The sequence below is a fragment of the Fonsecaea pedrosoi genome (assembly GCF_000835455.1).
Source record: "Fonsecaea pedrosoi CBS 271.37 unplaced genomic scaffold supercont1.1, whole genome shotgun sequence".
Lineage (NCBI taxonomy): Eukaryota > Fungi > Ascomycota > Eurotiomycetes > Chaetothyriales > Herpotrichiellaceae > Fonsecaea > Fonsecaea pedrosoi.
Window position 1 is genome coordinate 1,423,147 of NW_013550615.1, and position 23,011 is coordinate 1,446,157.

At 52.5% G+C, this 23,011-nt stretch overlaps 7 protein-coding genes across 7 annotated transcripts; 3 read left to right on the forward strand and 4 right to left on the reverse strand.

The window, feature by feature from the left end:
* Nucleotides 1–499: 499 nt before the first annotated feature.
* Nucleotides 500–2,250, reverse strand: Z517_00510 (uncharacterized protein; the record flags this gene model as incomplete). The annotated part of the gene is made up of 2 exons (XM_013433475.1): nt 500–1,886; nt 1,961–2,250. 2 exons carry the CDS (start codon nt 2,248–2,250, stop codon nt 500–502), a joined length of 1,677 nt encoding a protein of 558 aa, XP_013288929.1.
* A 708-nt stretch (nt 2,251–2,958) lies between these two features.
* On the reverse strand, nt 2,959–7,179 carry Z517_00511 (uncharacterized protein; the record flags this gene model as incomplete). Its single annotated transcript, XM_013433476.1, has 2 exons — nt 2,959–4,208; nt 4,314–7,179. The coding sequence occupies 2 exons, from the start codon at nt 7,177–7,179 to the stop codon at nt 2,959–2,961; spliced, it is 4,116 nt and encodes a 1,371-aa protein (XP_013288930.1).
* A 1,185-nt stretch (nt 7,180–8,364) lies between these two features.
* Z517_00512 (serine/threonine-protein phosphatase 2B catalytic subunit) lies at nt 8,365–10,132 on the reverse strand (the record flags this gene model as incomplete). Its single annotated transcript, XM_013433477.1, has 4 exons — nt 8,365–9,270; nt 9,323–9,580; nt 9,633–9,964; nt 10,015–10,132. 4 exons carry the CDS (start codon nt 10,130–10,132, stop codon nt 8,365–8,367), a joined length of 1,614 nt encoding a protein of 537 aa, XP_013288931.1.
* Nucleotides 10,133–11,048: 916 nt separating this feature from the next.
* On the forward strand, nt 11,049–11,624 carry Z517_00513 (uncharacterized protein; the record flags this gene model as incomplete). The annotated part of the gene is made up of 2 exons (XM_013433478.1): nt 11,049–11,064; nt 11,128–11,624. 2 exons carry the CDS (start codon nt 11,049–11,051, stop codon nt 11,622–11,624), a joined length of 513 nt encoding a protein of 170 aa, XP_013288932.1.
* Nucleotides 11,625–13,498: 1,874 nt separating this feature from the next.
* On the forward strand, nt 13,499–17,063 carry Z517_00514 (potassium/sodium efflux P-type ATPase, fungal-type; the record flags this gene model as incomplete). Its single annotated transcript, XM_013433479.1, has 5 exons — nt 13,499–13,992; nt 14,046–14,238; nt 14,352–15,842; nt 15,896–16,663; nt 16,794–17,063. The coding sequence occupies 5 exons, from the start codon at nt 13,499–13,501 to the stop codon at nt 17,061–17,063; spliced, it is 3,216 nt and encodes a 1,071-aa protein (XP_013288933.1).
* A 590-nt stretch (nt 17,064–17,653) lies between these two features.
* On the reverse strand, nt 17,654–19,339 carry Z517_00515 (uncharacterized protein; the record flags this gene model as incomplete). The annotated part of the gene is made up of 1 exon (XM_013433480.1): nt 17,654–19,339. One exon carries the CDS (start codon nt 19,337–19,339, stop codon nt 17,654–17,656), a length of 1,686 nt encoding a protein of 561 aa, XP_013288934.1.
* Nucleotides 19,340–20,716: 1,377 nt separating this feature from the next.
* Z517_00516 (uncharacterized protein) lies at nt 20,717–22,894 on the forward strand (the record flags this gene model as incomplete). The annotated part of the gene is made up of 6 exons (XM_013433481.1): nt 20,717–20,726; nt 20,778–20,863; nt 20,915–20,979; nt 21,042–21,547; nt 21,605–22,521; nt 22,574–22,894. The coding sequence occupies 6 exons, from the start codon at nt 20,717–20,719 to the stop codon at nt 22,892–22,894; spliced, it is 1,905 nt and encodes a 634-aa protein (XP_013288935.1).
* Between the last annotated feature and the right edge of the window lie 117 nt (nt 22,895–23,011).

Sequence of the window (23,011 nt, forward strand, 5' to 3'; positions counted from 1 at the left end):
GTACTTTAACCCTTTTCTCCCCTTTCAGCCCCTGTCCATATCTCGACGGGCTACCTATCTCGTGGATAGTCACGTGGCTATCATGGAGAGAGTGGAGTGGAGAATTTTCATAGACTGGCAAGGAGAAAAAGTGAAAGGGAAAAAAAAGGGAGCAATGGAGGCGTGAAATAAGAATGAAGAGAAGAAAAAAAAAGATTGCCTAGGATGTAGGTAGATATTAATGGGATGGGATGGGATAAAGATAGGATGGAGTGGGATGGGTCGGTGACGATAAGGACCGCCAGGGTCTGACAAACATCATACCATTGAGCGTCCGTCTGGTGGTACACTGTCTTCTTTTCTGTCCCGAATGGCACAAGCCTCTCCTGGCTGGCCCTCACTTTGCCCCTTGCTGTTACTCCTTTCGCCACCCTCCCTCCCTCACTCCCTTGCGCCCTCGCGTCCCCCACACGTCTCTCCCTTTTCAATGATTCAAAGAACAGTACACGTGTTGACATTCCTACCTGCACGCGGCGACCACGCCAGGTCTCAGGTGCGAACTCGGTGTGACCCCGTACCCCGCGGCCGCGGCGGTGGGCGTCCTGGTGCTGGTACTTCCCCTCGTCACGACAGACACGGTCCGCTCAGTGCCGTAACTGCTCGCCGAGTAGATGCTCGAGGGGGTCGTGCTGTTCTCGCGCCGCCAGACGCGTTGGTGCTGGTAGTGCTGCAGGGGCAGTTGGTTCTGAGTGGCCGACAGCCCGTGGGTGGCGGGTTGTTGGTGGTAATGATGAGGGTGGGGATGGTGATAGTGCCGGTGACGGATGGGGCTTGGTCGGCGGAGGTTCGACCGCGAGGTGGTCGCCGATGTTGAGGCGGACCTTGAACGAGTCGCCGTCTTGGTGCCTACCCTGGACTGTGGCCTCGCCCTCGGAGTTGTTGTTGAGTGACCCGGTGCGCGAGCAGGAATGGCAGGTGCTGTTATCGCCAGTACTGGTCGGTGACTGGGAGGAGCTGGTGGTGGCACAGTGGGCATTGGTGTCGCCGGTTTTCTTGGTGATATTGCTTCCGTGCTGGTCTTCATTGCACGCTTCGTCGATGCACATGGTGTTGTTGACGAAGGGTGGACGGCTTCACCTTTCGTTTTGGGGGCCATGGCCAATGTAGATGCAGTGTGGACATTTTCGGGCTGGACGCCTCGCAAGTCTGGAGATGACTTTGAATGCAACAGCGATGGTGCCAAACCCGAACCGGTGCTCAAAGCTCGAATAGTAGGATCCGCGCTCAACGGCGCATGCTGCAAGGCTGGAGACCAGGTCGGAGCCGGAGCGATTGGTAGAGGTGGGACCTCGGGTACACCACTATCGCTGGTCGCAGATATCGTCGCAGGATCCCGGCGCAGGTCACCCCTTTCTGGATTGCTATTTGCTCGGCTGCGCGGGCGCATCGGGGATGGATGAGTCGGACGCCTTGTACTGGCCGAGCGAGAAGACTGCGAGGAGCAGAGGGACGAATTGCGATCATGCAAGTCCAAGCTTTGTCCCTCGGAGACCGAGCGCAGGGTGCTCGAATAACGGCTGCCCTGTGACAAGGCATAAGGTTGATACTTGTGCCGGTGGTCGTAGTAGTAGTATTTGTGTGGATAGATGGCCTTTTGAGACGACAGGCTGTTGCGACGCTGTAGCCATTGTTCGTGCTCCAACCTGCTTGAGCGGCGTTCGGGGATGAGGAAGAGATGGTCGTTCTTCTCGACCGAGAAACCAGAACGGCTGCTTGAGATGGAAAGAGCCGGAGCATGTGCCTGGGGAGCATTGCGAGGCAGACAAGCACAGTAACAGTTCCAGACACCCGCTTTACGGTGAGATAGGTGTTGCTGATCCAAGAAGGAGAGGTAGGCCATGAATATGCTAATAGATTATAGAAGTGTCAGCGAATTTGTCCCAGAAAAGAGATTCTGAGAATACACTGAGGGCTGACTTACGCCATCAGGATAGACAAAGCCACCAGAGCGCGGTGCAGCCGGCAGGAGAGACCAAATCTCCAGTTGTGCTCTTTCAAATCATTCTGCCATTCCTCCAACGGCCCTCTTAGACACGTGGGTGCTCGGAGTGCGACAAGAAGATTGAGACAGCCCAGGATCATCCAGAGAAACACCAGGACTTGGACACACGTAGTACAGAGCGCTTCCAGCCTTGGTGATGCCGTCGAGGGTGATATGGTCTGCAAAACCTTGCTTCTCTGTCGGAACATGAGGTAACATCGGATCGCCATGATGATAATCGTAGGTAAGGACTAGAATCACAGTTAAGACCTTTCCTCAACACAAAGTATGACTTGAATTGAGCTGTCTGCTCACGACTCACAAAAGCAATCGACAGATTTACACCTGAAGATGTGGTAGAGCAGACAGCTCCTTTCGCTCGTAGGAACACCGCCGTGCATAGTATGCTATAGGCGAGAGTCAAGTTGATACAGACGCTGATGACTCTGTATGCTGTCGTGCCCCTGTTGCTCTGGCTGGCCATGATAGTATGCTTCTGATAAGAGAACATGTTGCTTTGCCATTAGCTTGGAGAAGAAGATAGTGGCCATCTTCAAGTCCTTTGGCGCGACGCCCAAGGGAACCCGTGAAAAATTCATAGCTGCCATTTACAAGAATGCTCGCATAGAATGATAGGCAAGGGTGGGATGAATGTGGTCGAAATGGAGAGCAGGTGGCTGGATAAATTCCTGTAGGAGGAGTTGAGGGGGTCGGAACAAAGAAATAGAAAAAGAAACGGGGGTTTTTGGAGCGCAGGGACCCTTGATGACACCAGGTTTCGGTCGAGGAATTTGTGTGTCCTACCTTTCCCTGCCCTTCCCTTCATGTTTCTAACCCAAACGAGAACCAACAGGGGGTATCATAGAATAGAATGCAATCCAGGGATATCGCCGTCTCGCCAAATGTCCAACACTCGTAGCCATCGTGTCATCCAATCGTCATTCCATTTCCAATCCGACATCGTCATCCATCAAGTTCTCTTCATCAACGGCATTCTCCTCGTCACCTCGATCGTCAAGTGAGCCTTCCAACAAGGCTCTAGCATACTTTGTGTCCACCTTGTAAAAGTCATGAATCTCCGAAACAACGATTCTGATACCACCTGCGTGTCGCAGTGCCTTCAAGTAACAGAACTCTCGTCCGGCGACATACCACACCCATTCTGGGGAAATTCCTCTTGAGCAGACCGTTTTATGGAGACACGATGCTTTGAGGAGAGCCCAGTCGGATAATGGTCGGTCCTGTTCCGCCTTCCAGCGACGACCAAGCTCATGATCCATTCGCTTCGGTTGGATGGCTCGGAACTTCTCATGCACCGTTTCAATCGCCAGGCGATACTTCTCCCAGTCTCTAGCTTCGTCGGGAGTCGGTTCAATCTGGAGGTTCAGCCTCGCCCATATCGCGTCCACCTCCTTGATTTGTTCAAGAAGACCTTGCTCACCCTCCAACAAGTCAGTAAGCATCTCCAAGTCTACAGCATCTGGCCCTTTGATCTGTCGGGCCGATAATCCTGTCGTAGCATCAGAAGTGTGCTGTCCAACCCGAAACCGAGCTGCTTGTCTCTTCTCTGTCCTATGCTTTTCTATCGGAGATGACCAGTAAAGCCAATGTTGGCTTAGATCCCTATCGTAGTTGAGTACCTTTTCAGCGTCTCTTAGCCTCGCGAACTCTCGTAGCGCCTTTTCTTTCAAGGTCTCGGCAACGTCGAACCTGAGGTAGTCAATTATGTTCAAGAGCTCGTCTCGCCTCCTCGAGCTTCCGGCTTTGTAGGCAGGCTCTTGTAAGCTGCTGGAGCCGCTCGATTTCATGCGGATTTTGTGCCACTCTTTCTCTGGAAGGTCCCAACCCTGCTTGGTGCTATCGACCAGGAAACCTGCCAGCGCTCCCAGTTTCACGGCACCAGGGTGGGATAGTTTGTTGGTTTCTCGTGTTTGACTGAGGGCATAAACTAACTTTTCATGTTCTGACGAGCACGAGCCTAGCAAGTTGGGCTGCGCATTGAAAGCAATACATTTGCGGAAATAGGTCTGAAAATTTTCATCGAGTGGGCGTCCTTTATTGAACATAACTGATAATAGTTCTGAGCGCTGAACCATACCACACTCAATCTCTCTCGGCATTTGTGGCATCTCGGCGTTGCGAAAATGTCGAACAATCTCTGGGTCCCAGATACATGTCACCACATCTCCTATATGCCCACAAGGAGACACGTCAGCCTTTTCTCACCAAAATGTACATGATGAACTTGGATGTCAGGGTTGAGGGAAGATGTAATCTACCCTACAAGACTTACCATCGTAATCGCCGCCGGATAACAGTGAGGCGAGAGGGATAGCACCTTTCTGTGAGAACAGAATAACATTCTTGTAGTGACGCAGCTCATGTTTATAGACAGCTGTGCATTTTTGCATGTCGGATGCCAGATGTGCTGGATTTCGAGCAACAAGGAGTTCAAGACCTTCGAGCGTGGTTTCTCTGATCTCGGTGACGGGATGTATAAAGGGGTTCGAAGAACCCAGATACACTTCCCCAGGTGCAAGCACGCCTAATGGATCCGGTGCACAGAAGACTGCCGTAGAATGGGGTATCTGAATCCGCATCTTGTCCGTATAATTGGTCATGTAATCGCTGAGTAGACGATAAGCATTGGTGATGAGCTTCTTGCACATTTGCGGATGAAAGCCAGACTCCAACAGGACATTTATCTGCTCGTTGTTCTTGGACGGGAACGAGCCCAAGTAGCTCCGAGCCGTAACGCGGCATGTATGTGCATGCTCTTGCATCCAGAGACGAAGCTGTTTCGGATTTTTCATAGCGTTTGTGAGAGACGCCGAGAACGACTGAACATCCGACTGCAATTTGTCTCGAAGTATGGAGGGTGGAACCCCCCTGTCTTCGAGGATGGTGATGAGTTGGATATTCAAATGTGCTTGCTTGCATTCGCTGGCATATTTCAACACCTCAAACGTTCGCAAGGTTGGGTCCGAATCTGCATCATCGCGGTCGCGTGGATGTGGTTTGACCTTCAATTGAGAATCGGATACTTCTATCCAGTAGCCTCTGTCGCTGACATCGGCGTGCATGTTTTGGTAATCCACTAACCATAGACCCTTACCACCTGAGATGCGTCCTTGGACAGCAGAAGGTGGCTCGCCTTCGCCGCCGTACGCTGCCCAAATCGCTTTGGCGAGTGGGTAAGACATTAAAGCGCAGCCATCATTCATCACTTTGCTGTCTGAACCGTCAAGAGGCATGTCACCAAGCTCGTCATGTTTGTATAAAAACTCAAGCCGTTTCAGCTCTACCGTAGGAGTCGTCCTCGAGAATCCAATGCTCCATCTGGAGAACAGTTTAAGATCCTTCGAATCAGAGTTGGCATCGAGGGGCATATGCCACTGCATCACTTGTTGTCGCATAATAGTGCGGTGTTGACCGTCAGCCTTGAGGTCCGGCACATTGAGTTTCAAGAGAGGTCGTGGGACAATGTCGAACCCGGTCTCTGCGAAGAGGATGAATCTTGAATGCCGCGATGACGCCTTATTGCGCCGTGCTTTAGACTTCAACTCTTCGACGAAGCATACTCTCCAATAGCGTCCTGCAATGAAATGCGAATTTGACGCCAGAAGATCAATGACCTTGTCATACACTGGTGCTGTCTTCGGGCTGAGTGCTCGAAGTTTGTCCGGAATCCTAAAAGCGGGACCGTCAAGCGCAAGGAATCTGTCAGCACCAAATTTTCGATGGAAGCGGCTTGATTGCACCAGCTGAACGGCATTCAGTCGAAGCTGAAGTAGGCTCTGGGAACCGTCTTCATTCCATTGTAAGGCGCCGGTGAAATGGGCGACCCTGTTCGTTCTTATATCCGTGTAGTTGCCTTCTTGCGCAATCCACCCAGGTAGGTTTGATTTCTGAGGTAGTGGTTGCACAGCCTTTGCACGACAAAGCTCCTTAACTGTAGCCCAGAAATCTTCCCCAGACATGGTAGATATCTTGTTGGTTTCTCCAATCTTCTGGTATAGATCGATTGGTTTCAGGCCAAACAAGGGCGCAAGTCGGTGCAATTCCCAACAATACCAAAACGGGACATGTGGCGGTAGCATTGCTTGTATTTTAAAGGGGCCATTGACTTCGAGACTGGTTGGGTCGAACGGGCTGGCAGCCTTGCTCAATTCACTGAAGGAAGTGGAGAATTGGTCATCATTGAATATCTCATTGTAATCTTGAGTTGGAAATAAGTTTTGTGACTCTTCAGCCTGCGAGCTGACCATGGATGTGTCATTCGACATTCGGCCTCCGTTCCCTTCATCGGCACTCGAGAAAACGGATGACGCGGCAGGAGAAACCGCAGTCTCAAAGCTGATGGGGTCAGGGGGTCGGACTGTGCGGGTTTCTAGAGGGGGCCCTGAGATATGTCTGAATTGTCGGAACTCTGAGAGAGTTTGCTGTCGCTTGTTTTGCTGTGGCGGAAAGTGAGTAGACGGAATCTGAAATTCAGGGATAGGACTGACACCATTAGGAGAGGCAATTGTGCGCTTTGAAGATATTGAGATAGGGTGTTTCAAGTGTGGCTCATCCAACTCAGTCTCCTGAGCCTCAGATTTCTGCTGGATCTCGCGTGGTGGGGTTGAGAAGTAGTCTTGCCCCCATGACGGTGCTTCTTTGACTGGGGTTGTCGGAGCGGTCGCAAACCCCGCGCTCGAAGTAGTAGCTGGCTCGGTCGAGAACGCATCCGAGAGTTTTGCCAGCTCCCAGTCATCTTCTGCTTCGTTTTTTGCTCCTTTCAATATGGCGTATAGAAGTTCTAGAAGTGCGCATCGCTGGGAATCGCTCAGACGGACCAGGCCGGCCTTGCGAGCAACGAGACTCTTGACCACGGGCAGCACAGGTAAAGTGCCTGGTTCTTGTAAGGGCTTGAATACCCATTGAGAGTGAATTGTCCGTGCGCGCCCTTTGAACAGGTCCAGAGCTTTTTTCGTGGTTGTTGTCTTGAAACAGAGGAATCTGATCAGCATCGAGCATTTGCCAGCCAGACGTTCCGACTCATCGGCGGGAGGATCTTCCCCACCACGGAGCCTGGGAAGTCTGAGATCCCATTGTGTATTCAGGCTGTCAATGGTCTGGTCAATGTTGTCGCTGATCTCTTTTGGTGTAGGTGGCATGGCGATTCTGGTCTCGTACAGACCATCAGCGGTTGAGTGGTTCGTGTACGAGCGAGCTGCAAGAACCTGTTCTGGTGTTTTTGCTCCGATTCAGCGGCTAGCCATATAAGCCCCAATTTTAATCCCATGAACGCCCAAAGTCCGCTGATAGAGCACTGTTCAATGAAGCTCAATTGTGTGCAAGGCTGTGCGCATCAGGGAGCGAAGAGAACATCTTGATGCCTGAGGCATAATCACGCGTCGATCGGGACGATGGTAGGCTAGAAGGCGGGACGAGGGAAAGAGATTGGTGGTAAAGTGAGCGAAAGGTGTCGTTAGTGATCCCAGTGAGCCAACCAGGTGCTCAGGACTCAGGAGAAGGTGCGGGACGATCCTGGCGATGGTGGCGCCCGTTGACCCGGAGGGAAATCAACTGGGCGCATTTCGATCGCTGACCACCGCGTCCACGCGTAAAGTGGTTCAACCTCGTCAGGCTCACAGGGTCTGGCACACGGTTCAGGCCATCCCGAGTATTCATCAACACCTGCAGGCGCTGGTGGCGCCGTCTTCGTTTCCAGCCTAAGAACCCATTTCTAGCCTCAATCCGTTCGATTGAATCCCTACAATCATGTCCTCGCATTCGCAGCAGCGCCGATTTTTCACCGTCTCAGTAGCACCACAGTGAGAACCAAGTATGAATCTTACAAAGAAACAAGAGGAAGGGAAAGAAAATATCCAGGAAGGGCATGGGTCTTTTATTTCTGCTCCATGAGTAGGCTACAAGCACTACCCAAGGACGAGTAGAGAGTATTGGCACTTGATCCATACCGACAGCACAAAGGATGCCTAATACGGGAAAGCGGAGGCGTCGGTCACGCTCTGCCAGCCAACCGTTGCTTGCGACACGCTTGCGACACCATCTGCTTCCTTTTATTCCTTTCCACACAAGGCACCGAGCACTCCCTGTAGCCGAACTGCTTTCTGCTCCTCGTAACTGCTCAAGAATATGCCTCGCCACTCGTTGACCTTGAGAGACTGGGCCGGAGTCGTGGACTCGTTCAATCATCATCAAAAGAGCATCGTGTACGATTCTCACTTTAGTCATATTCAGACTCTCACTCCTTTCGACGATGGCCACGTGGGTTGGACGATCCACTGTATTGTGTGAGCCAAAGAACATTGATAGAATGGCAATGAGTGAATGACTTACAAGCTGATTCTCCTTGCCACGCCCTGCAGGTTAGCGTCGTTCTCTGCTTCAGTGGCTGCTCTCTCCAGTGCAGCTCGCCTATCCTCGGCGCTGCGCTTCTCGATTTCCTCTGGCGACGGTGGGAGACGTTCGTTTTGGAGATCAACTTTACGAGCGTCCTCAAAGTTGTGGATCGCCTGCTTGATGCCCTCAGCACCCAACATCAAAGTCCCTGCCGGCAGGCGACCTCCGGATTGAGTCTTCAGCTCAGTGACGCGTTCAGATTCTTCACGCAAGACTTGGAAGACCCTGGAAAGTCGCCCAATGGCGAGGATCTTGTTCTTGATGGCTCGCCGCTTGGCTTCTGTGGATTCTGGATCGGCGCCAAATGGAGGTGTCTCGGGTTCCATGCTCGAGCTCTGTGTATCTTCCTCCAATTCTTCCTTAGAGCAGGTGTTAAGGATGGCAATCAGCATGTCTGTGATCTTCTCACCGACGAAAGGTAGAGACCATGTGAAGACATCCATGAAGTTCGGAAGCCAGTAAGGATGAGGGGTGCAGTTAAACTGTCTGATGTTCATAACATTGTTTTCGTATTTGAGCACTGCAGCTTTGTTGTTGTAGACATCAAGGTAGTTTGGCGCGCTGAAAATGGTCATGACACTGGGGAAACCAGTTGTTCGCGTCTTGCGATACATCCGATAGCCGGCATCCTGAGCCTCGTGCGCACGAATGATGGAGAGGAGGTTATTTTTCTCAAGGAAGTTGCAAGCGGCCGGATAGGAAAAGAAATAGGAGCAGCCCCTGACGTGGTTGTGCACATAGTATTCCCCGGTCTTCTCTTGACCGAATTCCTCCAGAGGATCGGCCCAGAGGATGTCACACATGAGGCCATGAGTGGGAGGCTCGCGGAATCGGTCAATCTGGGAGTATTAGCTCAAGCATGGGCCAAATCAGAGTCTCATCACGACTTACGCTCTTGATATCCTCCAGGGTGTGCAATTCTGGGCTTAGGCCACCGTGTATACACAGAAATTGCTTGTTCATGACAGCAGCCAGTGGCAAGGCACAGAAGGAGTCCATGCATGCGTCGTAGACCTTTTCCGAGTATTTGTGTTTGCATTCGAGTTTGAAGGTGAAGTAGTCGGTCAAATGCCTGCACTCATGATTTCCGCGAAGAAGCCACAAGGTATTTGGGTACCAAATCTTGAGAGACCACAAGTAAAGCACGCACTGGATAGACCGTCAGTACACGAGGTTTCTGAGCAGAACGCGGGGGCCGTACCTCAATGCTGAAGTACCCACGGTCGACATAATCCCCCAGAAAGAGATATCTAGTTTCAGCAGGATCCCCGCCTACTTCAAACAGCTTCATGAGATCAAAGTATTGTCCATGGACATCGCCGCACACAGTGATGGGAGCATCCATTTCCAGCAGATTTGGTTCCGCCTTCAGGAGTTTTGTACCCTCACTTATGATCCACAAGGCTTGCTCTTCAGTCAACCGACCTTCTCGGTAAAAGTGTTGCTTCAGGAAGGACAAGTTCGGCTTTGATCGGTCGCTGGAAGACCAAAACTGTTCGTTCGTGGGGGGTTGCATGGCCGGAGCCTGGACATCTGCCATTGCATCAGAAATGGCCTTCGCGCGAAACCTCTCAACAACCTACCCTTGCATACTCGTTCTTGAGTGCTCACCTGGGAGCCATCTTCCATGATATGCAATGTGAAATCAATCTCTGGCACGGGCTTCTTATCCACCACGGCTCTGTGTAACGGGCCATCCATCGTGATTGTGAGGTGCGCTCCGGGCGCGAACGGTCTTCGAGAGGGATGAAATATACCAGCGCTGAGTCTGCGGAGAGGAAACAAAGATATCGGCGACCTCTTCAACGGAAATGGTCAGCAAAGTTGATAGGGGCAATGTTAGCGCCGGAGGGAATAATTGTTGCTCGTCCTCGTGCTCAGGAGGTGGTTGAACCGGCGTTTTCGAAGTGACCTAAGAGGCAGGTGATCAAGTGACGAGGCGGACTTCTCAGAAGCTGTCGCAGAGAAGATTGGGATGCGGTGAGGAGAGATGTTGCCTGCAAACACGGTGCAAGAGCTGAAAAATAAAAGTGGGCAGCAGTTGAAAATGGGGGGCGGCTGAAGCTGTACGAGTCCGATTTGCGACCTGTTTCAGGAGGATTGGATTTTAGGGTCCAGATCCAGTTCAGGCCAGGGCTGAAATTCCCCAAGAAACTAGAACGCACCCAGTCCAACTGCACCAAGCGGTTGCGCCTGCAAATAGACAGATGCTTGGGTGATGGATTCGTTCAGTTGCACAGGATTGATATTTGGGTGAACCTCTGAGAACTAAAAGCACATCGCTCTACGGATGATCTGAATGGTGGACAGCGGGTTCTGTTGATGGAGGGGCAAGGTGGGAGAGATCAGACGCCTTTCATCACCTATGATGATATGGGGTCCGACGTGGTAGCGAGGCATGCGCTTCACCTCCATTCGCCATCGTATTACCTTCACGCCTCTGCGAACTTTAGTTTACTACTTGTCATCACCAAAGTCCCGACTCGCCAGATACCTCGATGGCCTTTAGGTACAAGTGAGACTCATTCTCCAATCACACTCGAGCTGGCCCGCAGTTGGGCTTGGAGGTCATTTTCCCACTGCCTAAATGTAACCACCGATCTCACAACTACCAGACATGTTTGACACTCACAGTAAGTGTCCCGGCATAGGCCTTCCAGAGCAAGCAACTTCGAGACAGCTAACCACTTGAACAGAGCCACATCCACTGCTTGCGCAGGTTCCCTTAACTGTCTCGCCCTTTCTGTCGCTGCCGACTGCTGTGACACTGCCCTACACATTTCGATCTGTACCCACGTCGCTTCCCCCGTCCATCATAGCTGAAAATGGCCCTGGAAAGCCCAAATATATCACATCCTCCTCTGGGCACTCTGCCCATCCAGATGATATCATAAACTCTTGTAATGCCCTCCAAGATCACCTCAAAAAGACCCTCGAAGGTGCAGACAGAGCCATCAAAGAATGGGAGCAAGAGATCAAGGATCGAGATCTGGCAGAGAAACGCAGAGTGGCGCCCGGTTGGTTGGATCGAGAGGAGAAGATACTAGAGCCTACAAAGGCGTCCTCGAAGGCAGGGGGAGATCAGAATCTGCTGGACGGGCAGCCTGGGCATGTCATATCAGCACCCGCAATGTCTCCAAGCCGTGAAGGGGAAGAGCTGGATAGAGCTTTTGGAGGTCTCGGTCTCAAATAAAAAAAAATTGAGTCATTGTGCCACACCCCGGAGACCTGTGGTTCTTCGCATAAGTGCAGCTGTTACATGCTCATTTCAAATTGAGGGTTCTGCCAGCAATCGCAATTGTGCTGCTGGCAATCATCCAGCGCCATCCAGAAAGCGTCATGATATTCCATCTCGCTATCAGAAGAGACACCATGTTCAACTCTACTACTTCTGCAGAACAACAACTTCCGCCAGACACGTTGACGTGGTTTCTCGACGACCCATTCAGGACATGGGACACAACTATACTCTTCATCGTCCTATTCTTCGTCCTGTGCAGCTGTACCATCCTCCTCGGTGCTCGATACGCGGAGATACTCAGATTCGGTACAATTTTTGCCGACGAGCTTCCATTGACTCTGGAAGGGCGACAGGCTAGTTGCCCATGGCGTGATGGAGATGGAGGAGATGTAGGATGTTTATCCGGCGGAAACCTCCTATTCCGAGCGACAAACTCGCAAGATGACCACCAGTTTGACCTTAGACGACGTCCAGGAACCGCCAATCTTCAGCCTAACTACGTCGCGATCGGAAAAGTTCGAGAAGGGAAGATCGCGCAGAGACGGGCATCATTGTTGGAAGCCTCTAGTCGAACCAAACATGCACATGGCCACTTGACATTGAAAACCCTGCCCGGTTCCGGGAACTAGGCTATGGTGTTCCAGGCCAATTTTATGGAACGGGCCAAGCCGGCATTGCACCCATCCAACCCACCTTCGGAGAGGCTACAGCCAGTACGATTCGCGTCAATTCGACCATCCTCTCAACGCGGTGCACGACCTAATTATGAACACTGGAATCGAGGGACTTCGAGATATGGCGTGGGGTTACCCTGCTGGTTTATGGCAACACCTGGGAGCGGTTTACAGAAGTCTCGGCGGGACAAAAGCAGGGGACATCCTCCACAGTAGGGCTTCTAGATGCCAATAAATGGTTATCTCTATTCATAACTGTTCACACATCCCTTCCTTACGCGCTACTTGGTTCTGATATGCTAATGTCTAATCATCATTGATTGCGTGGACACAAGATGACTCAATGCGGGAAACACGGCACAAGTGAGCTCTTCTCTAGAACAGGTTGGTTGGCATCGTCCAAGGGTGTTGATTGACAACCTCGACAGTGCTGACATTTTCTCACGACATTTGACGTCAGTCGCGCTTAGTCTGGTGGGATCATCACCTCAGGGAGTCTCTCGCTCGCCGGCGAACTTCGTTAAAGCCCGGCAAGACGGAACAGCAGATATTGCTGGTCCACAAGGTTCCGCCTGGGACGGCATGGCGGAGTGGAAGTTCTTCAGCCAAGACGCTTGGCTCTTAATTCCGCTCCATTCAATCGGTATCGTGGTCCCGCTAGCTCGCTATTTTGCTTGGCAGGCTTTTGCTCCCCTAGAACGCCACTCAAGACATGCCTCCCTCAGCATTTCATCCCTCTTCATTCCTAGCCACCTTTAATGGCCATCTAGGTGGCTTTCTAACAGGCAACATCGCCTTACAGAGATGTCTGACTCTGAAATATCAATCGGACGTCTCATGCTGTTTCAGAACTCCGTTTCTGTCTCTGTTCCCAAACAGCAACCGCAAGTATCAAACACAGACAACTCTTTACAGGGTAAAGTGGTGCCAAGGGCGCAGAGAACTTTAAAAAAGACAAGACGGTTTTTGAGCTTACGATATGCGTACTACATTGCACCTGCGAGACCCACAGCTAGGGTCAAAATGTTGTCCCAGGATGATGCTGCAGTCACCCCATGTCCCCTCACGGCTCTTGGGACTATATCAAGGGCGCATGCTGCTGTTCAGCTGGAAATCTCGACTATCCCGACCTCGAAGAAGAGACAATAAATCATGGACAATCATATTTTTGGCCAGAGTAACAAGCCCCTAACCAAGCCAGCACACGCCCTTGGACGAGATGATCTTGTTCAGCAACTGGACACCTCAGTTGGTATTGGACTGACACCAACAGAGGCGTCTCAGAGATTGCAGACCTATGGCCGCAACGAGTTGGATGACGGCCCAGGCGTACAGCCACTCAAGATCCTCCTGCGCCAAATTGCTAATGCGATGATGCTGGTCTTGATAATGGCCATGGCAGTTTCGTTCGGAATTCAGTCTTGGATCGAGGGAGGCGTTGTCACTGCTGTGATACTTCTCAACATTGTGGTCGGCTTCTTCCAGGAATTTCAGGCTGAGAAGACCATGGACTCGCTACGCTCACTCTCTTCACCCACCGCTACTGTGGTCCGTGATGGGAGCAACTTGACCATTCCCACGGCAGAGCTCGTTGTCGGCGACCTCGTCGAGCTTAAAGTCGGCGACACGGTCCCAGCAGACATCCGGTAAGATTTCAGTGGAAACTCCTTAGTCCCTTCAAGATACTCACAGCGCACAGGCTAATTGAATCCATCAACTTCGAGACCGACGAAGCACTCCTCACTGGTGAATCTCTACCTGTTGCGAAGGATGAGGAGGCTATTTTTGATGAAGAGACGGGCCCTGGGGATCGACTGAATATAGCATTCAGTTCTTCCACAGTCACAAAGGGTCGAGCCCGAGGAATAGTCTTTGCGACTGGCATGTACACGGTGAGTGACTTCGCATCCTGAAGGGTTCGGGAAAGTGCTTTTCCCTCGGGTTGTCACTCTTACCTCTGCTCTTCTTGCCCACTTCAATACGGATCTCTGATACGGGGACGCAGGAGATTGGGTCAATCGCGACGGCACTCCGTCAAAAAGACTCCAAAATTCGCCACGTTAAGCATCGCGAGAACGGCACCGTGAATCCCCTACGCTACGTCGAGTCCTGGACGTTAACCTTTACCGATGCTGTCGGGCGTTTTCTCGGTGTCAATGTGGGAACACCACTGCAGAAGAAACTCTCCCGCCTGGCGATCCTGCTCTTCGGAATTGCGGTTGTCTGCGCCATTATTGTCCTTGCCGCCAATGAATTCTCTGACCGCTCCGAGGTCATCATCTACGCTGTCGCTACCGGTCTTTCCATGATCCCGGCGTCGCTGATTGTTGTCCTTACAATTACAATGGCCGTAGCCACGAAGAGAATGGTTCAACGCAATGTCATCGTTCGAAACCTCAAGTCATTGGAGGCCCTTGGTGCTGTCACCGATATCTGCTCGGATAAGACCGGAACTCTCACCCAGGGCAAAATGGTTGCCAAAAAGTGCTGGATCCCAGCTCGTGGCACCTACACAGTCAGCACCTCAAACGAGCCTTTCAATCCAACGACAGGAGAATTAACCTACTCTGAAGCGGCCCCTGCTGCGCGAAGTGAAGTACAACCTGAAGATGGCCCCATAACCAAACCCGACGAGCTATTGGAGAATAATGACGCGTTAAAGGACTTCTTGCTTGTGGCATCCCTTTGCAACATTGCTCGCGTTCAGCTCAACAACGAGGGAGTCTGGGTTGCCATTGGTGATCCGACAGAAATTGCAATTCAGGTGTTTGCCTCTCGCTTTGGGTTCAACAGGCAAAGATTCCTCGACCCAAAGCAAGCTACAGTGAAAGAAGTCAGCGAGTATCCATTTGACTCGGATGTGAAAAGAATGTCTACTGTGTTTGAAGACCTCGAGACAAAGGACCAAATGGTTTACACCAAGGGTGCAGTCGAGCGTGTTCTTGATGCTTGTACTAGCATTGATTGGCACGGGACAGGCGTCGTCGACCTGACGGATGAAATGAAGGCAGCAATTCTAGAGAACATGGAAGTCCTGGCCAGTCAAGGTCTGCGGGTCCTCGCCCTTGCAAGCCGTCCTTACAATCCCCGCTCCGGTCGGCGTGCCAGTCGAGAAGGGCCACCTCCCCGCGGGGACATTGAACGGGATCTCACTTTCCGCGGCTTGATTGGTCTCTACGACCCTCCTCGGCCAGAGTCTGCGGATGCCGTCAAGAGCTGCCACCGCGCCGGAGTGAAAGTCCACATGTTGACAGGCGATCATCCCGGCACTGCTCGCGCCATCGCTGCACAAGTCGGCATTCTCCCCACTGACCAATCTCTATTCTCTCATCGCACCTCGCAAACCATGGTCATGACAGCAAAGGAGTTCGACCGTCTCAGCGATGAAGAGCTGGACGAGCTACCAGCTTTACCCTTGGTTGTCGCTCGCTGTGCCCCCAACACAAAGGTACGGATGATCCAAGCCCTTCGTCGACGAGGCGCTTTTATGGCCATGGTGAGTTTTGTTCCCGTCCCTGCTTGTGGAAGAGTGCCGCTAACTTCCAAAAGACTGGTGATGGAGTCAATGACTCCCCTTCGCTGAAAATCGCCGATGTTGGAATTGCCATGGGGCAAGGAGGCTCGGACGTGGCCAAGGATGCTTCTGACATTGTTCTCACGGACGACAACTTTGCATCGATCCTCAACGCTGTGGAAGAGGGCCGCCGGATGTTTGACAATATCCAGAAATTCATCCTTCACCTTTTGGCGGAGAATATTGCACAAGCCTGCACGCTGCTCATTGGCCTAGCATTCAAAGACGACTCGGGTCTCTCTGTGTTTCCCCTAGCACCAGTCCAGATCATGTGGGTCATAATGATCACGTCTGGCATGCCTGACATGGGTCTTGGGTTGGAGATCGCCGCGCCGGATATCCTTCAGAGGCCACCGATTTCGCTGAAAGCGGGCGTCTTCACCTGGGAACTCTGCTTCGACATGCTCGTCTACGGCTTGTGGATGTCTGCGCTTTGTCTATCGTCCTTCGTTTTGGTCATGTACGGATTCGGAAACGGAGATCTCGGCGTCAACTGCAACACGTCCTACTCGGCGCAGTGTGATACAGTCTTCCGGGCCCGCGCCACGACTTTTGTCAGCCTCACCTGGTTCGCCCTCTTCCTCGCGTGGGAAATGGTCGACATGCGCCGAAGCTTCTTCCGCATGCAGCCCGGCAGCAAGAGGTACTTTACGCAGTGGATGTACGACGTGTGGCGCAACCAGTTTCTCTTCTGGGCCATCGTGGCCGGCTTCGTGACCATCTTTCCCACCATCTACATCCCGGTAAGTAAATCCCAATCGTTGAACCATATACCGCCCCCCCCCCCCCCCCGCCCCGCGGAAATAAAAGGATTATATGGAATCACCCCCACAAGGGACCAGAGCCAACCACTAACGTCCTTTTCCACTACAGGTCATCAACCACAAGGTCTTCAAGCACACCGGCATCTCCTGGGAATGGGGCATCGTCTTTGTCGAAGCCGTCCTCTTCTTCCTGGGCTGCGAGGCCTGGAAATGGGCCAAGCGCGTATACTTCCGCCGACGTGCGGGACTGCATCCGGGCCTGACATCTGCCGACTTGGAAAAGTTGGTGTTTTCGGACTTTGCTTCCTCTGGAGAGGAGGAAGATGCAGAACGCGGCCTTGTCCGGAAGGGGGTAGCCACCGAGAAGACAAAATGCTAGCAGAGACAGCATACAGCAGACGAAGCGGGTTTAATATGTTGCAATGTTATAATGATATCACGCTCGTGCGGCGGCCCACAGACCGACGAGAAACAGCTACATGGATAGCTATATAGAATGGGGCAAGCGATTGATTTGAGACTGGTGATGTATTCACCCCCGTTGAGCACAGAGAATTCGGATTTCTCTTTGCCGCGTGCTGCGGCACTCACCAGAATCTAGCCTTGTTACATACGGTGGCGTCCCAAAACGCGCTCCGTGGAGGGGGTGGGCAAGGGACATCCAAGACTTTACTTGAACGACCAGGCATGATGCAGAGATATGATACAATCAGTGATACATAATAATTGATAATACATAGCTGAAGCGACCTACATGGCAACCTTACCAACGCATCGCGCCGACTTTCCGGAACTGGTAGCGGTTATTGCGGCAATCTCGGTACTTATACCGACTGCACATGGGGCCTGTGTCGGGAAATCTGTACAGATGAATACCAAACCAATGATCGAGGTCACTAGATACTCGCCCGAACCAATTCGCTAGAGAGAGATAGGAAATGGCAAAGACCAGCATTCGAAATTATCATGTCAGGGAAGATCTAGGTTGAAAAACTGCTCCCACTCAAGCTCGCCCAGTCCCATCCGGTTGGTGCCCAGGGACGCGGGCATCGCAGGATGATGATACCATTGGTCGCCGTTGCCTGTGGTGTCGATGTCGTTGTCATTCGAGTCTGGGATATTGTGCGATTGACATTCCTGGAGCACGCCGTCGAGTCTGGCGATGTCGAGTTCCTTGCGTTTGCGGTGAACGCCGACCAGCACGCGCGCGGCGTCGTAGGCCTCCCGCGTCGCGCTCGTCTTGTAATGTGCGCTGACGTCTTCGAGAGCCTTGAGGGGCTGGATGAGTTGGGCGAGAGACAGGCTCGTGTCGATGGCGAGAAGGGCGCAGGCCGCTTGGAAGGTCACGTTGGCGACGTGCCACCAAGGCCGTTCGGTTCTTAGCAGCACGCGAGCGGCGTCGACGGCCTTGGACAAAGCCGACAGCATCCGCTCTAGGGTCTCCGTGTTGGGACTTGACCCTTGCACCCGCAGTCGACGGTATATGCAAAGCATCACGTTACACTGTACCAGCACCAGCATGGGCTGCGCGGACTTCACGTCGAGGGCCCTTCGCAACAGGTTCTCCAGCTCGGGCACAGTCTGGTATTTGTCGGGGGAGAGAATCTCCGAGACTAAGTAGAGTTCGAGTAGCTCGGGTTTGATGCCGCCAGGGTCGGGCGACGGGAGCTGACACGAGGCACCCCGAAGTTCGACCCTGGATCGGCCACAGTCAAACGAAATCCAGATATTGAACAGCTGGGCGACTAGGTAGATCCTCCGACGGCTCTCTCGGCCTCCTTCTCCGCCGTTGCTCGAGGGTAGCGGCTCGTCACCCTCGTCAAAGTGTAGGCGGGCAGCTTCCAGGACATGCATCATCGTACAGGTCGCCATCCAGGTGATATGGGGCGAGGCGGTCAGCCTCAGGTACATGACCCGAAGTAACCAGGCCACGACATCATCCGTGGATGGGGTAGGGAGTAGAACAGACTGTGCTAGAGCAGTCTGGGCGGATTTGGCAAGCTGCATTTCGAGGCTCAACGGCTGTTTGGAGAACACACAGCCTAGGGCGGCAATTCCGCAGAGGACAGAATCGACACAGTCGTATGATTGCATAGTGGCGTTGTCATACCAGCGCGTGGCTATCAGCCTCCGAACACTGTTCTCGTCCAGAAATCCGTAAACAGCATGGATTTCTTTAAAGTAGACGGTGGCCAAGGCTTCCATCTCGCTCAGGCTGATGGTTTCGACGATCGGTCTCGGAACAACATCAGCGGGTGTCCCTTCATCTCTCAATCCTAGATTCCACGCCGAAAGCTGTAGCCGCTTAAGGCGCGTCGAATCAGCTGTCAGACCAAGATTCCGAGCAAATACCGCGCCCGAATTCGCCTCCAATGAGCGGAGCTGTGTTTGCTCAGTCCGTACGGGCGCATTTCGTTGGTCGTGAATGTGCTGGGGTTGATCGGTTTCGGACGGTGGGGACGAAACGCTGGATCGAACCCCACGATCGAGCGTTCGCCTAGAAACACTGCTTGACCGGGGTCGTCGATCGACGACGCAATTGTACTCGAAGTGTCTGCAGGCTGAACAAGGAATCCCACCCTCGCACTTCCTTTTCCGCTCCCTGCAAGGTCGACAGGCCGTTTTGGCCCGTTTGCGCAAGGACTCACCCAGCATTGTCGACGCTAGGCTCTGCAAGGGGTGATCGAGAGATCGGTGGGGTGGGTATGGGGGACATCTATACATGTTCGATAGTGAGGCAAGCTCACTCAATTTCTGCCTGGGTGAGGAGAGGGGCATGGAGCCTAGGCAGGCTGGCAGGCTCCACCACTGTTGAAAACCCCCGCCTCCAACCCTTGGAGCAGCTTCTTGCGTTGATTTAGCGACGAGGCCAACTCTTGTGTGGCGGGGAGAAGGCTACGTTAGGGATGTTGTATGTCGCGAATGGGCCATATTACTGGATGGTGGATGGGTAGTAAGTCGGTAGAGGTGGGAAATGGCTCTGGTGTCTCGGTTAAGGGTGACCCACTCATCTTGGCGGCAAGTGCGGATATTGCGGGCCGGGGATTATCCGGAGCCGCTGCCGACTCGCGGATTACTCGTTACTGCCTGGGATATCAAGAACTCTGTACCGAGTAGAACCCGCATAAACTGGTTTTATATAAGCAAAGCGCCCCCATCAACAACGTTGGCAGTGCCCGTGAATTGGAAATGCTGAGTTCGAGCGAAGACAGGGCCAAAGTTGCACGAGCTGCACAGTGGCTAGCGGGGGCTCTGGATTTCTTCGACATCCCCGAAGATTGGAAGACGTCAGGCGATCTGGCAGGGCTTGAGGTGTCTGCCGACTGAACAACGCCCTTTGGTGATATGCTTATAGACTCAATGTTTTCGGACTCAAATTTGTGTGTTGTCACCATACATAGTGTTCTAATGCACGATGCTTCGTCTTGGTCTCAGACTGTACATAGATATTTTTGACACCAGGTCGACGTCTCATCTACACCATTTGACTCGCTGATCTCTACTGGGTAGGGAGGGAATAGTCGTCGACCCGCTATTCCCCACTTTCCCCAGAGTCCGCAGCAACCGCAGCAGCCGCAGCTGCCGGTAAGGCCGGGGTGGCTTGCGGGACCCCGAGATGCACCTTTATTGAATGCATCTCCAACTCCGAAAGAACTCTTAGTCGAATGTTTTTCTCAGCCTCAGCCTCTGTCCTTCAATTTGTGGAATGAGCTGGTCGACATTAAACCACGAGATTTCTGCACCTCTCAAGGCATGACCCGCCTCTCAGGTACTCTGCAAGTCACCATCACCAGAAGCCACACAGATCGACTCGCATCATGAACTCTTCTCCCCATGGTGGCGGTGAAAGACGGCAGGGGACGACACCCTACAAGCCAATCCAAAGAATCAGTCAAGCTTGCCAGTACTGCAGGTAACCAATACCTCATATATCTTTGCCGACTATTGCATCGGAGCTGAAAATGACTCGCTTCCAGACGAAGAAAGGCGAGATGCACGGGCGACCGTCCGCAATGTCAGAACTGTCGAAGAATGCGTCGAGGTACCCACACATCGTGATCCCTTTACTAGCGCGTGCTAATGTGGCCCATAGAATGCGTCTATCCAGACACTGCGCGCTCCGAAAAAGCCCGACCTGATAATGACGATTCACTCAAGCAATTGTCATCTCGCTTAGAGGTAAATCTAATATATCCTATTGAGAGAGAAGATGCTCATGTCTTATTACAGGAGGTTTGCAACCGCCTCAGCAACATCGAGGATTTTCTCCGCGAGACTAAATCTTCTCGGACCCGGTGCGACGTCTTCTTGCACGCTTCACTGCCGTTTTTGTGACTGTATGCTGACGGAGAGACAGAACTAGACCATCGGCCGACACAAGTCCTGCCAACCAGAGTACCTCCGACTCATGCCCTGGACTCCTTAGCATACCAGGATACACCAAAGATTTGGGGCAGGATGGGACAGAACATTCAGAAGGAGATAGCTCGACGTATGTCAACAATGATGTGGCCTTGACCGACGAGCTCTCGCTGGCAGGGACGATCCCATCTACCGTCCTGTCAGAAACCGTCGACATCTATTTCGCTTATTGCCACAACCAGCCGTATTCCTTGTTCCACGAGGCCAACTTTCGACAACGGCTCAGCTGTGGGGAGATTCCACCCCATCTTCTGTTCGCCATCATGGCATCGGCGGTGCGCTTCTCGCACAATCCGTTCTTTGGGGATCGACACAGCATGGCAGTATTCTATGCCAACCAGTCCTGGAAATCCATCGTGTCAAGCTGCTTTTCAGCCACTCGAATCGAGGATCTACAAACGCTACAATCCTTGACATTGCTCTCCATTTTCGACTTTTCGGGTTTGTAGCCATTTTTTAATGTCCAAATTCGACGTCGTTACTGACTCAGTGTAGCAGGGAAAGGCCGACACGCGTTAGCATGGGTCAAAATTGGACTGTCCGTACGCATTGCGCAGTCAATGAGACTCATGATGGAGAGCCGCAACGCCCTGTCCCATGCCGATCAAGAAGAACGAAGAAGAGTCTTTTGGTCTCTCTACCTCCTCGACAAGCTTGTCACTTGTGGTCGTGCGCAGCCACCCGCCATTTTGGACGCATCTTGCCAGTTACAGTTGCCGTGCAGCGAGGTCGCTTGGAGAGCTGGATTGGAGCAGAAGACTCTGAACTTGCAACAGCTCTTTAGCCGAACAGGTTCAAACCCGGTCGCTTACGACGCAGGTCCCTTCACCAATGTCATCGCAATGGCATACACCCTCAGCCGAGCAGCGCAATACATGCTGCAGCAGTTTAACATGCAGAGTCAGGAGCCGCCGTGGGACGCCAACTCGGAGTTTGCCGGCATACAGTCCGATCTTCTATACCTAGAGAGCCGCTTGGAGATGCACAAATCACCAACTGAAGTTATGGCCGGTCACACAGTTGATGGAGAAATCGATCAGCAATCTGCGGGACCAGCCATATTTTCGCGCGCCTTGTTTCACCTCTGTTACTGTCTGCTTCACCATCCTCTTCTCCTGCGGCGTCGGCTCGAGTCCTGCCACATTCCTGGCCCGTCCAGCTTTCTTTCTCGGGCGTTCGACACCGCATGGGAACATTCGAAACGGCTCACTCTCCTCTTGCAAGAAGCCCGGTACTCTGGTGCCACTACGCGTGCTTCGTTCTTCGGCTACTGCACAGTCGTGGCAGGCACTATCGTGGCTCTGCATCGACATCACTGGTCCGAGTCCAAGAGACTTGAGTCTGCCGAGCTTTTAAAATGTAACATTAATTTTCTGGATGACCTGGGCCAATTCTACAGGAATGCTTGTTCGATTGTGAGTGGCCCTTAAATCGATCTTGCCCTGGCATAACTGACCCGATCCAAAGGGACAATCTTTGAAACGTTTCACCGCTGATACATCCGCTTTTGCAACCCTGATATCCAACTCAGCACTGCCCGAAGGGCTGACCACGGAGAACTTCGAGTGTCTGTGGGACTTGGTAGACTATAGCACCATGTCCGATACCGCTCCGGTGTTTGAGAGCAGCCCGGCAAACTCCCACATCTGGCACTACAGTGACGCCTGTTGGGACGAACTCTTTGGGTCGTTCGACCTGGTGGACTTTGCCAATCAATCAATCCAGTTCGACGTCGGATCCTTAATGGGGGACATCACAGAGTCTTCCCAACTCCCGTACACTTTTTGATGGAGCAGTTGCCCCCTGCAAAAAGAGGACTGTTTAAGCAAAGCAAAGTGACGGCTTAACTTGTCACTTGTCGCACGGTGCAGTTGAATATATGCAAGCTCGTGATGCCGAAGCGAG